At 41.6% G+C, this 13,744-nt stretch overlaps 1 protein-coding gene across 1 annotated transcript in view; it reads left to right on the top strand.

Annotated features, from left to right (window-relative positions):
• Positions 1-1,256, top strand: part of LOC108118111 (techylectin-5B-like) — a 130,639-nt gene extending 129,383 nt beyond the window's left edge. Inside the window, exon 4 of the mRNA XM_041819199.1 lies at positions 1,013-1,256. Within this exon, the coding sequence (XP_041675133.1) occupies positions 1,013-1,174 (162 nt within the window). The 3' untranslated portion in view covers positions 1,175-1,256. The remainder of the gene's footprint in view (positions 1-1,012) is intronic.
• The last annotated feature ends 12,488 nt before the right edge of the window (positions 1,257-13,744 follow it).

The raw sequence follows: 13,744 nt of genomic DNA, 5'->3' as shown, positions 1-13,744 counted from the left end.
ATGTAACGACATTTTTATACCTGTTATTCGTAGAGTAAAAGGGTATACTAGATTCGCTGAAAAGTAAGTATGTAACAGATAGAAGGAAGCGTTTCCGACGCTATAAAGTATATATATTCTTGATCAGGATCAATAGCGAAGTCAATTGAGCAATGCCTGTCTGTCCGTATGAACACTGAGATCTCAGGAACTATAAGAGATGCAAAGTTAACTTTGAATGAAGATTCTTGAGGTCCCTACGCAGCGCAAGTTTATTACAGCATCCTGTCACGCCCACTCTAACGCCCACAAATCGAAAAACTAAAATCGCTACAGATTCAGTATGTATAATCGTTAGATGCCAGAGCATCTTATAGTGGTACTAATATCCGGCCACACCCACCCATACATCCAGCAAGCTCAAAAGACGGATAGAAAGAGATAGAAAGTTCGGATTAAGTCCACTCTAACGCCCACAAAACCCGAAAAACCAAACATTCAAAACGATAAGTCTATAAGAGTTGTGCTTGAGAATACGTATTTAAGAGATGCCAGTGCAACTTGCCACGAAGTTGCACCGGCCACGTCCACACTAACGCCCATTAACCGCGGAAAACTGTGGCGTTTATAATATTATTATGAATGCCTTCGTTTGACCTTGTATAACTTATTTCTGTTAATATCTATCGATTTACAAAAGATTTTTTAAATCGTAACATTATTTCGCTATTTATGAAGAAATTTTGGTTTTAAGGCCTCACATGGTTTGTGACGTCACTATCAATTACTCAACATGCTTCCTCTGACAATATGTGGCGCCTTGTGAATTTCGACCAGCAAAATGAATAATATTTTTAAATTGTGAAAAACAGTAACGGGTATCTTATAGTCGCGGCACTCAGCTATAGCATTTCCTCTTGTTTAGTCTTCATATTAGTGGATTGTGTGGCGATTCTTCATCATTTAAAGTTATAAATTTTATTTGTACGTTAATTGTAATCATATTTAATATAACGAAGTTTTTTGTTTTTAGGGTGGCTGGTGGTGGAAATCCTGTGGACGCGGTCTGAATGGTCTTTATCTTCATGATCCCCAAGACTTAACGGCTCGGCAAGGAATTGTATGGTTTCGTTGGAGGGGTTGGGATTACACATTAAAAAAGTCCACAATGATGATTCGCCCTAAGGCACCATAACAACATATATTGTCTGGAATGTCAAATTTATAAATTGTTGTTACTTTTTTATATTTAAATTTAAAGGCATGATTAATATATAATTTATTCATGAAAAAAAATTAATAATTTTGAAAATATATTTAATACATTTACATATATATTGACTAAAGACCATTATTTCGATTATGTGGACCATTGAGCGATAATAATAATAATTAATAATAATATATTAAGATTATTTTCGCATTCTCTCCGCGACAGCACAGAGAGTTACGACAGCGTTTTGAATTATCAAGCTCAATTGACTATTTCATTCAACGCGTCCCTCCTGTCTCCCGCCATTTATCCATACAGGATCATGGTGCAGTCCCTTATAAGCTCCCGCCAAGCATCCACAAAGTGTCTTTGTGCAGCCTTACGCAAACATCAACTAACAATTCATCTTATTTCATAACTTAAATTTCACATTCAATTCGCTGTGCAAACACCTGCACCCAATCATCTTGACCCACGCCATAACACTTCTCAACCCTGTGAGACAGCTGTTATAGTGCGGTCATCCCTTCCCCTCTTGGATCTTAGACGCACGATCACTAAAAGGACCTGCGGGGTGGTGAGGGGAAATCCCAATCACAGGAAAAGACGGATAATGGATTTCGGGGTGGGGAATCCATGTTTTAATCACTAAAGTGACAGCCCATAAATCTTTGCCAGAGCCAGCGAAAACACACTACTATACCTGCTTATCTTTGGGATCTAACCCTTATCAGGTCAACCCATTGCTGGTAACACTTTAAGACCATATTGTAAAATACGAAACGTGTTCATGTTTAAGCATACATACTAATAAAGAATATAGCAACACTATTATAAATAAACTAGAAAACCCGGCAAACTCTGTTTCGTGTTATTTAGTTGAACTTTTTTAAGTAAATGGAAGTGCATAGTGAATCGTACGTGTCGGCAAATTATCCGTGTCATTGAAGTGCTCTTTGGTAAACCACGTTTATTGGTCTGACGTTAACACAAACAAAGCGGATGGTTTCCTAACTGCCCATGTGAAAACCAATGATTTTCTAAATTTATCCCGCAAACACTAAGCGATTGGCCTTGCGACTTGTTACACAGGAAATTACAATCGTTTGAAGTCAAACAGAAGATCAGTCGGAATCATTGGTATTCGAGGAATACATACATTTTCACCTGCATACTTTCCATTGATTCGGCATAAGTCTTTACCGAAAGTCGAGTTCCGTTGCAAAGTCGCGGTGGATTCAAATTGCGCAATATCAATCAATTTAGTGCGTGTAAATTAATGTTTTTCTCCTTGGAGTCCACTTGGTCAGTATTTTCTTCTGGGAGATTCCCTCGCAGCCGTCTTCGTATAGGTTGCCGGCTGGCTGCTCCTATCCACTGAAGATTAGGAAGTTTGAGTTGGAAGGGTGACTGCCCTTCTTAACCTACTGGCCTAGAGACTCAGTCAGTTTTGAAATAATAATATGTTTAACGGCAGTTGCCGGAGTTATTCAGTGAATGAGCTTGTGCTCTTTATTCAGCTTTGGAAATGGAAATGACTCCAGAGAGCATTCTTATGGCTAACAGAAGCTCACAGCGGCCACGCAAATATGCTGTGTATGCCGTCTGTACACGAGCGTTCGGCCCATTGCTTGGTCGGCAGTTTAGCCGGCGCGACAATGCTGACGTAGCTATGGTCAACGACTCTGGTCTTGCTGACCACAGTTAACTACTCCCCCTTCAAAGTCAAGGCAGCCTTCGGCCGTTCGTAATTCGGCAATCACCTCTCCTATTTGGATCGCGGATCATTTTGTTCCAGTAAGAGGAGTAAGGAGTAAGGAGATACGCGAGGCCGATGCAGATGAGTGCGCAGGATATTGCTCCTGCAAAAATTACTGCGAGATGCGTCTGGTGGTCGTCGATTTCTTTTCTGAACTCCCTGATGAACTCCAAGTTTCGTTCACTCAAGCGGTGAAGGTACGGGAGGCTGAGGACATTCTGGTTGGCGGTGATGTTCAACAGAGGGAAGCTGGCTGCCCCTGGAACTCTCTTCTGGGTATTAGCATGGTTGATGAACAGGGTGTCGTTTATCGTAGCTTGTTTTTTAAAGGTGACGAGGTGTGTTCCATGTATCCAGACATACGGAGCAGTTCTCAATGGCGTGAATTTCTCCATTGCATTCCGCGATGACGTTATCTTTTATCTGCAAAATCGTCTCACCATGGGCGACCGGGAAAATTGTTATTTTCTTACAAGCTAGTTTTATTTTAGGAAATTTTAAAATAAAATGTAAAATGTTAGCGGACTGCAGAATCTTTACGGACGAGACAGGCAAAAGATCCCCACAGGTCACAGATAGATGTGAGTTTTTGGCCGATCTCAAAATTAAATTGACGGTAGAGGCTAGTTGATTAATTTGGTTTTGAATTTTAGTATTGATTTGAATTTGTCTATTGCTTGACTCAACTAACTTCTTTTCAGTGAATCTGATTTTTTCTAAGTCACCAGCATCCGGTGACCTTTAGCATTGATCCTAAGAAATCCAAACTCCTAGCTACTCTGTGGTGAACGCCCAACGACTCTAACAAATCCTGGAGGTGAGCGATATCCACGCTTAGAAGCTTCTTCATGTGGGATAGTGGAAACATGTCGATCATGCTGCTCGTCTCCTCTATCACGCGACAGGTCACGTGAGAGGTTCGCTGTGTGTTTGACGAATGTGAACTCTTCCCATACTAGGATTTCACGATCAACGATGGGAATGTACTTGGCCTGCGAATAATCAGTAATGTGAGCCGACGCGAAGTATATGAATAGACAAAGTACCTGTGGGATTAAACTTTAGCTATTTTTTTGCTCATAAAGAGATTTTCACCACCACCGAAATAAACTGAAAACAAACTATGCCAATGGCTATGAACCTTATAGTTATGGTAGTAATGAATTATGCCAAGTGGCTTAAAAAATGAATTAAAAAAGTAAAGGACATTGTTTGATTGTATCATCTAAGATTGTCCTTGTGGACAATCCTCCCCTTAATGAGGACCGTGGTCCCCAGGTCCACTTCTACAACTCTTTTCTCACCTAAGGGTGTGAGTTTATTCCCTAGCCTTCTGTTGGATTTTACCAATACTTTTTCACCAACGTCCAAGACCCTATTCTGCAGAGACGCATTTTCCCTATTTCTGAGCATTTCTTGTGCGTTTTTTATCAGCCGGCCTCTTCTCGATGACCGAATGGATAGACTTGATATGCCTGGCAATGGCCAGTAAATTAAGCTCAACAGTGTCGCTGATGCCGTCGATTTTAATGCATCTGGCGAGTTCTGCCAGAGTGCTGTGATACACTGTGTAAGGGTGGTGTATTTGCGATATTAAGTCCAAAGTGGTTAGTCAACATGGCTGAAATTGTATGTGAATTTAAAGAAAGATTTCCTATTTCTTTGGATGCCTGTGATTTCATTGGCCATTTAGCCATTTTAGGAAAATAATACTCCGAGAGTACTTGTTTGACATTTTCTTGTGCCGATCTGTGTGCCCTATTATGCTCGGCAGTCATGATTTCGCGTCTCTCCGTGGCTGCGAAAATATCCGTTACACGGTTTTTGCAGTTCCAGAATTTGGTAGCTGAGAATTGCCGAACCAAATCATCCTGTATCATCGCTAGCGTGTGCAGATCGCAATGAATGGCATTTACGCCTTAAGCAACAACAATGTCCGTCCAGTAATGACTCTTTGCAGGAAAAGTTGACCGCGTGTCGTCTCTTGTTTCCAAAGAGTACGAAGCTGCGTTTTAAGGGAAATCGTGCCTCTTCTAGAGTTATCTGATTCTGAAAACAGTTCAAGGACTTATCCGTTCTTTCGATTGTGTAGGTCAGGGAGAGTTCGTAGGTTGTGTAGGTATGGTAGCATCGCACGATTCAGCCTCTTGTTCCCTTATCACATTTAGTTGCTGCCGAGAAAGTGCATCAGCAACAAGATTTTCTTTACCAGGCTTGTAATGAATACGCGCACCAGACTCGTCAATGCGAGCTTTCCACCTTTTGATTTTTGCATTCGGATTGGATTTCGATACTGCAAAGGTTAATGGCTGGTGGTTGGTAAAGATATTTATATCTTTTACGGCATAAAAGTAGTGCCGTAACTTGGCCAGAGTCATACAATGGCTAATAACTCTCTGTCTTTAAATTCCCTCGAAATCATTGTTATGGGGCGTCCTTCTTGAGATAGGACTGCGCCAATACCATAAGCCGAGGCGTCCGTCGTTAGATCGAACGCCTTTTTGTAATCTGGGTATCTCAGCATCACGTCTTCGGATGCCAAGATGTTTATGCCTACTAATATGCCTACTAACACTTCCGTTTTCGCCATTTAAGATGTCTGAAATGGGTCTTGCGATTGCTGCGAAGTCCTTTTTGAAACATCTATAGTAGCTTGCCATGCCGAGGAATAATCTGATTTCGAATACGGATTTTGGTTCCGGGAAGTCTTGAATGGCTTTGACCTTCTCTGGGTTGTTGCACGGCTACTTCATCCACATGTACCAAACAAAATTTGCCGATTTTCTCGCGCAAAATGTCATCAAACGTCCTCTAAAATATATATTCGAAATTCATGCTTCCCTCCGTTTACCGAAAAGGAACTTTTTTCCCGATCACGTTCCGCAAGCATGATCTAGTGGTAGTCCGACTTCAGGGGCATGCTAACACCCAGAAGAGAGCTCCAGGGGCAGCCAGCTTCCCTCTGTTGAACATCACCACCAACCAGAATGTCCTCAGCCTCCCGTACCCTCACCGCTTGAGTTAACGAAACTTCGACGAAACGACGACCACCAGATGCATCTCGCAGTAATTATTGCAGGAGCAATATCCTGGGCACTCATCTGCATCGCCCTCGCGTATCTCCGTCTTACTGGGGTAAAAAGATCTGCGATCCAAATAGGAGAGGTGATCGTCGAATTACGAACGACCGAGGGCGGCCTTGACTTAGAAGAGGGAGTAGTTAACTGTGGTCAGCAAGACCAGAGTCGTTGACCATAGTTACGTCAGCATTGTCGCGCCGGCTAAACTGCCGACCAAGCAATGGACCGGACGCTCGTGCACAGACGGCAAACACAGCATATTTGCGTGGCCGCTGTGAGCTTCTGCTAGCCATAAGAATATTCTCTGGAGTCAGTTCCATTTCCAAAAAAATTTTTGGTTATTTGGTGACATACAAATCCGTTGATTCCATAACAAATCCCGATGATGTAGTAAATAAATAATCCAACAGAGGTTTTGAACTCTCTGGTCTTACCAGGATTTCCTCCACATAATTGCAACTGAAAGTTGGTACAGTTATTATGATATTGCGCAATTTGAATCCACCGCGACTTTGCAACGGTACTCGACTTTCGGTAAAGACTTATGCCGAATTTGATTGAGGCAACCATTATCAATTGAAAGTACGCAGGTTCTCACCTGTGTAGTATTCCTGGAATACCAATGATTCCGACTGATCTTCCGTTTGACTTCAAACGATTGCAATTTTCTGTTCGCCTTGCGTTCGCAATCTATGTGTGGAATGGAAAGTAATACTAAACACATATTTTATTACTGTGCGTCATGAATCTTCCTTATCGGCTCTTCATGAACTGATCTTCTGGGCGGAACATCGAAACCGTGAGGACGCCTACGCAAGCAGATTGCGAACATTTTTCCGTCTCTCGAGAAAATACATAAAGTAACCGTGATATGGTGGATAAGTAAGTAACGTACAGGCAAGTGTCGAGATAAAAAGAGATACAGGGATTTAAAATCCTACATCCACTTTGCTAGCGGTAGAGGCAGCGGGGAACGGGGTACTCCCGCGCTCTCAACGGTTGGTTTTCCTTCCGATATTCCGATTTTCCCGCGTACTAGTGCCTATTAACAAAGAAAAGCGAGTGCGGCAATCAGCGGATTAGTTAGAAAAAAGAAGTTGTTTGATTGATTATACTACAGTGATTTAAGAAGATACAAGGGCTGATCCACTTATCGATGTCTTAGCTGTGTAATAATATTCTAGTGAGTCTTCACAAATAAAATGTTTATAGCCCTCATAAACATTATAAATCCTTAGCATTATGCTATCTATATAGTTAGGTAACACATAGTTAGGTAAAATTAATATTTATATCCATTAAGAGGTAAGGGAACAATGTGTTTAAATTGATATTGATTTTGTTTAAATGTAGGTGTTGTTATTCTAAAATTGATCTTAATGCCAATCATGAAGGTTTCTAGTTTTAAAATCTCAAATTTATATTTGTTGTGTAGTATGTAAAAGGTAGAAGGAAGCATTTCCGGCCTTATAATCTTGATCAGTACCAATAGCGAAGTCAAAAGTGCAGTGAATGGTTTCGTAAATCTCAACAACGCAAAAAGACGCTTTGAGCGATAAAATCGCTAATGTTTATATTGATTAATTAATTAATTAATATAAAACATAACACTGAAAACTCTTACAAACTAAACCTCGATTGCAAAGAGTCTAAACGACGTTCGCACACAAAGTCAACATGAGCAAGACGAGAGACGACTCTCAGTACATAAAAAACAACGAGTACTTCTCTTTTAAAGCAACCAAAAGTAATGCTGTCTCTGCAGCCAATGTGTGCAGTTACTACCACCGCAATTTCTTTGACAACGTCAACCGTAACAACAACCACCGCTATTATATCGACAGCGCTTTTATCGACATCATCAGCTAGCAGAGCAAACAATAACACGTCTGCCGCTGCGTTTCCCGAAAAACAGAACAAAAACAATGAAAACATTAAGCCGGCTGTACAGACTGGTATGGACCGCTACATCCAAATCAAAAGGAAGCTGAGCCCTCTAAATTCTTAACGCAAAATAACTCGAGCCAATGCTAGTATAGCTGCAATAGAAACAACTCAAACCGATTTAAAATCTTGGCGGACTATGAGAGAGTCGAGATTGAGTCGGCCGAATCTACTGAATACAGAATCTTTATACGAGAAAAATGTTCCAATGTTCTTATCAACAAAATTATTGAGCTTATTGGCAAGGATAACTTTCATTTCCCCTTGTAAACATATAAACACAGAACAAAGGATTATTAACCAATACATAAAGAAATTCATTTACTTCAATATGGAATCACATTAGTTTGATCATTGACCTTTTAACGAACCTACTAAATAATATTGCAGAAAGCTTATTGTTATCCAAACTAAATATAGTACCTAAATATATGTCATCAATATAAGAAATTAATGTTATTCAAGCAATAATGCAAAAACAAAAGTTTGACACACGAACAGAAGAACAATTTTATAGACTATTTAGCATAAAAACAGTAACAGATCAGAACAATACAATAGTTGTTGAAAGAATGTTTAGTAAGCATTCTAAAAGAAAAATCAGCAAAATGCGAAGAAATTCAAAAGAAATCGGATCGGTTGAATTGATAATATCAGCGAAGTATGGGAATGTTATCTTGATTAACACCGCCAACCTCCCCATTATTCCATGATGTGTGGATCCATTTAAAGTGGATGTGCACTTATCAATACAAAAAACTGCACCACCACAATTAACAATTTTACTTATGGGGAACCCAGCAAGCAATTGGAAGATCGTTTTTCGATTTATCAGCTTGACGAGTCTTCTTTGTAATCTGGGTATCTCAGCATCACGTCTTCGGATGCCAAGATGTTTATGCCTACTAATATGCCTACTAACACTTCCGTTTTCGCCATTTAAGATGTCTGAAATGGGTCTTGCGATTGCTGCGAAGTCCTTTTTGAAACATCTATAGTAGCTTGCCATGCCGAGGAATAATCTGATTTCGAATACGGATTTTGGTTCCGGGAAGTCTTGAATGGCTTTGACCTTCTCTGGGTTGTTGCACGGCTACTTCATCCACATGTACCAAACAAAATTTGCCGATTTTCTCGCGCAAAATGTCATCAAACGTCCTCTAAAATATGCTGGCTGCATAGGCCCAAAGAAAGTCTTCGAAATTCATGCTTCCCTCCGTTTACCGAAAAGGAAGTTTTTTCCCGATCACGTTCCGCAAGCATGATCTAGTGGTAGTCCGACTTCAGGTCCATGCTAACACCCAGAAGAGAGCTCCAGGGGCAGCCAGCTTCCCTCTGTTGAACATCACCACCAACCAGAATGTCCTCAGCCTCCCGTACCCTCACCGCTTGAGTTAACGAAACTTCGACGAAACGACGACCACCAGATGCATCTCGCAGTAATTATTGCAGGAGCAATATCCTGGGCACTCATCTGCATCGCCCTCGCGTATCTCCGTCTTACTGGGGTAAAAAGATCTGCGATCCAAATAGGAGAGGTGATCGTCGAATTACGAACGACCGAGGGCGGCCTTGACTTAGAAGAGGGAGTAGTTAACTGTGGTCAGCAAGACCAGAGTCGTTGACCATAGTTACGTCAGCATTGTCGCGCCGGCTAAACTGCCGACCAAGCAATGGACCGGACGCTCGTGCACAGACGGCAAACACAGCATATTTGCGTGGCCGCTGTGAGCTTCTGCTAGCCATAAGAATATTCTCTGGAGTCAGTTCCATTTCCAAAAAAATTTTTGGTTATTTGGTGACATACAAATCCGTTGATTCCATAACAAATCCCGATGATGTAGTAAATAAATAATCCAACAGAGGTTTTGAACTCTCTGGACTTACCAGGATTTCCACCACATAACTTGCAACTGAAAGTTGGTACAGTTATTATGATATTGCGCAATTTGAATCCACCGCGACTTTGCAACGGTACTCGACTTTCGGTAAAGACTTATGCCGAATTTGATTGAGGCAACCATTATCAATTGAAAGTACGCAGGTTCTCACCTGTGTAGTATTCCTCGAATACCAATGATTCCCTTATGTGAGAAGACAGCTGTAGAAGCGTACCTGGGGACCACGGTACTCAATAAGGGGAGGATTGTCCACAAGGACAATCGTAGATGATACAATCAAACAATGTCCTTTACTTTTTTAATTCATTTTTTATTACACTTTTAAGCCACTTGGCATAGTTTGTTTTCAGTTTATTTCGGTGGTGGTGGAAATCTCTTTATGAGCAAAAAAAATAGCTAAAGTTTAATCCCACAGGTACTTTGTCTATTCATATACTTCGAGTCGGCTCACACTACTGATTATTCGCAGGCCAAGTACATTCCCATCGTTGATGGTGAAATCCTAGTATGGGAAGAGTTCGCATTCGTCACACACACAGCGAATCTCTCACGTGACTTGTCGCGTGATAGAGGAGACGAGCAGCATGATCGACATGTTTCTACTATCCCACATAAAGCAACTTCTAAGCGTGGATACCGCTCACCTCCAGGATTTGTTAGAGTCGTTGGGCGTTCACCACAGAGTAGCTAGGAGTTTGGATTTCTTAGGATCAATGCTTAAGGTCGTAGCAGGGACACCGGATGCTGGTGACTTAGAAAAAATCAGATTCACTGAAAAGAAGTTATTTGAGTCAAGCAATAGACAAATTCAAATCAATACTAAAATTCAAAACCAAATTAATCAACTAGCCTCTACCGTCAATTTAATTTTGAGATCGGCCAAAAACTCACATCTATCTGTGACTTGTGGGGACCTTTTGCCTGTCTCGTCCGTAAAGATTCATTTTTTTATAAAATTTCCTAAAATAAAACTAGCTTGTAAGAAAATAACAATTTTCCCGTTCGCCCATGGTGAGACGATTTTGCAGATAAAAGATAACGTCATCGCGGAATGCAATTGAGAAATGCACGCCATTGAGAACTGCTCCGTATCACCAGGAGCCACGTTCTGCGGTTTGGCAGCAGGGAGTTCATACGCTAAAGAGATAGGAGCAACCAGCCGGCATCCTTTACGGAGACGGCTACGAGGGAATCACCTAGAAGGAAGATACTCACCGAGTGGACTTCGTGGGAGAAAAACATTAATTGGTTACCCTGCCGGACGTGGAAATATTAAGCAAAGGTGACGGCGGCGGGGGAAAAACGCAGCCAAAGAAAAATCAACACACACAATTTACAAAAAATGTAAGTGGGCCCTTCAGCCAAACCTTTTACGTCTTCAAAAAAATATAATTAATTCGGATTAGTGCAGAAAAAAAAAAACAAGCATTAAATTCTGTCCCTCTAACAATAAAGTGAACCAAGATAAAAAGATACAAATAAATAAAGTGTGTAGTGGGCTTTCGAAAAATCTCATTATTTAAATTGATGGCCTTAATTGTTTTATTTTTTATTGTGTCCGGTGGAGAAAATTTACCCAACAACCCCAATATTAAAAACTTAAAAATACAACAATATTGCACATAATTTTCCCTGCAAGATCTTTTTTTTAATTAACAAGATTTAGTTAACAAAGAAATAAAAAATAAATACATTAGTTATAATGAGTAGTGAAATTTATTCTTGCCCTATAATTTTTTTTCCGTGAAACGGCGCATCGATATTTCGCCTAATACTTCAGTGACTCTTTTTTCTCACTGTGTAGTTAATGTAAAAATTCATGCAGCGGCGCATACATTGTCGCCCTGCAGACATTGTTTTGTTTTTATTGCTCCGCTTATTCGAAGGAAATACGATCCCAAGGCCCTCCGACTTTGTTTTGTTTGTGCAGCGCTTTTGCATAAGCGCGCAAAATTCCGTGCAGTTAAATTCAGCTGCCCGTGGGCGATCTATGCCTTCAATATAAAAGAAATAATAAATAAGGCAAATACATGCATCTTTCTTTCAGCGATTTGGGATTCTTTATTAGTAAAATTCTATATAGCTTCACATGAGCTCCCCGTTCCTCCAATATAGGGAGAATAGACAATACTCAAGTGACTCGGGGTCTGAGAGTGAAGAACAAGGTCAAATTTCACCCGTAAGTTGCAGCTCCCCAGCCCCCCCTACAAACATGGATCCCGAACAGCTCCGGACCATTATTCAGGCCGCCATCAGCAATGCCCTTGCAGAACAGGCCGTCCAAAACCAGCTCACAGAGCAAGCACTTAGGCAGCGAATTGAAGAGTTGGCCGGGCGAGTAGCGGCAGTAAGCATTGCGCCAGAACCAGCCCCGACCACTCAAATAAAAACATTTCCAGCTATAGAGATACACGATACCATACAATGCAACGAGCCTTTAGATGCCGTTAAATGTCTGCCAGAATTTGCGGGGACGCAAGAGTCTTACGTATCTTGGCGACAAGCAGCTGTAGCCGCCTATCACATTTTCAGGCGTTTTGATGGCAGTTCCCAACACTACCAAGCGGTCATAATCATTAGGAGTAAGGTTAGGGGTCCCGCTAATGCCGTGCAATCTTCGTTTGGCACTGTGCTGAACTTCGACGCGATTATAAGTCGCTTGGACTTCACGTACAGTGACAAGCGACCGATGCATGTCATCGAGCAAGAGTTGTGCACCCTAAGAGAGGGTGGCCTAACCTTGTTACAATACTATGATTAGGTCGAGAAGAAGCTCACCTTATTAACAAACAAGGTCAACATGTCTTACGACGCAGCTATAGCCAAAGTATTGTGCGACAAATTCCGCGAGAATGCTTTGCGAGTGTTCATCTCAGGGCTCAAACGCAGCCTTACAGATGTGCTCTTCTCACCAAAGCCCAAAGACATGCCGACGGCTCTCGCCTTGGCACAAGAAGTTGAATCCAATCATGAGAGGTACATCTTCGCAACAACGTTTGCAAGAAGTCAAGAGGATAAGGATCGTAGGCCAGCTCACAAGATGCCAGAACGTCAGCAGGACAAGATCCCCTCTCAGCCAGTCCAACAATTTGGCACCAACAAAAACCCGCACTTTAGTAGGCAACACAAGGTGCAGGTTTATTCCGAACCACGCAATAATAGGCCCCAACAGGAACCTATGGATGTTGACCCATCCGTTTCTAAGATGTTACAGCAGCCCCCAGCCCCAGCTTACCAGAGTAGGAGGCCAGCTACGTCTGACCGAACGAACATACAAAAGAAGCAAAGGGTTAACCACATCTCACAGGGTGGAGAACAGGCAGGAAAAAATTATGCCAGCGTAGCCTCCAGTGCAGCATCGAAAATCGAAGATGCCATTGAGGAATACGATTCAGATGCAATACATTTTTTAGATCAAACTCCCTGCTACCCTACCTCAGACGGAGAGTAGCGGGGAACGTTAAATTCCTTGTAGACACGGGCGCCTCTAAAAGCTTTATTAAGCCTTTCAAGGGGCTAAAAGGCGTCCGTCCAGTAGAAGCCCCTTTCAGCATCCAATCAATCCATGGCACATCTCACATAACGGAGAAATGCCTCGTCTCAATTTTGAACATTACGGCCACATTCTTTGTTCTACCGGACATAGCATCGTTCGACGGGATAATCGGTTTCGACCTGGTAAAACAGGCCGGAGCATCGCTTTGCTTAGAAACTGGGATTCTCAAATGGGGTACGAAAGTCGAAAAACTTTCCTTCCACACCTGCACTGATGTCAACTTTACTAACGTAGATTGCTCTAGTGCACCCTCTTTCTTTAGAGACGCCTTCATGAAAATGCTAATGAGCAGAAAAAAGGCTTTTACGGACC

This window comes from Drosophila eugracilis, unplaced genomic scaffold, assembly GCF_018153835.1.
Source record: "Drosophila eugracilis isolate 14026-0451.02 unplaced genomic scaffold, ASM1815383v1 contig_129, whole genome shotgun sequence".
Lineage (NCBI taxonomy): Eukaryota > Metazoa > Arthropoda > Insecta > Diptera > Drosophilidae > Drosophila > Drosophila eugracilis.
Note: the sequence above shows the minus strand (reverse complement) of the source record. Positions and strands in the feature narration are given on the sequence as shown.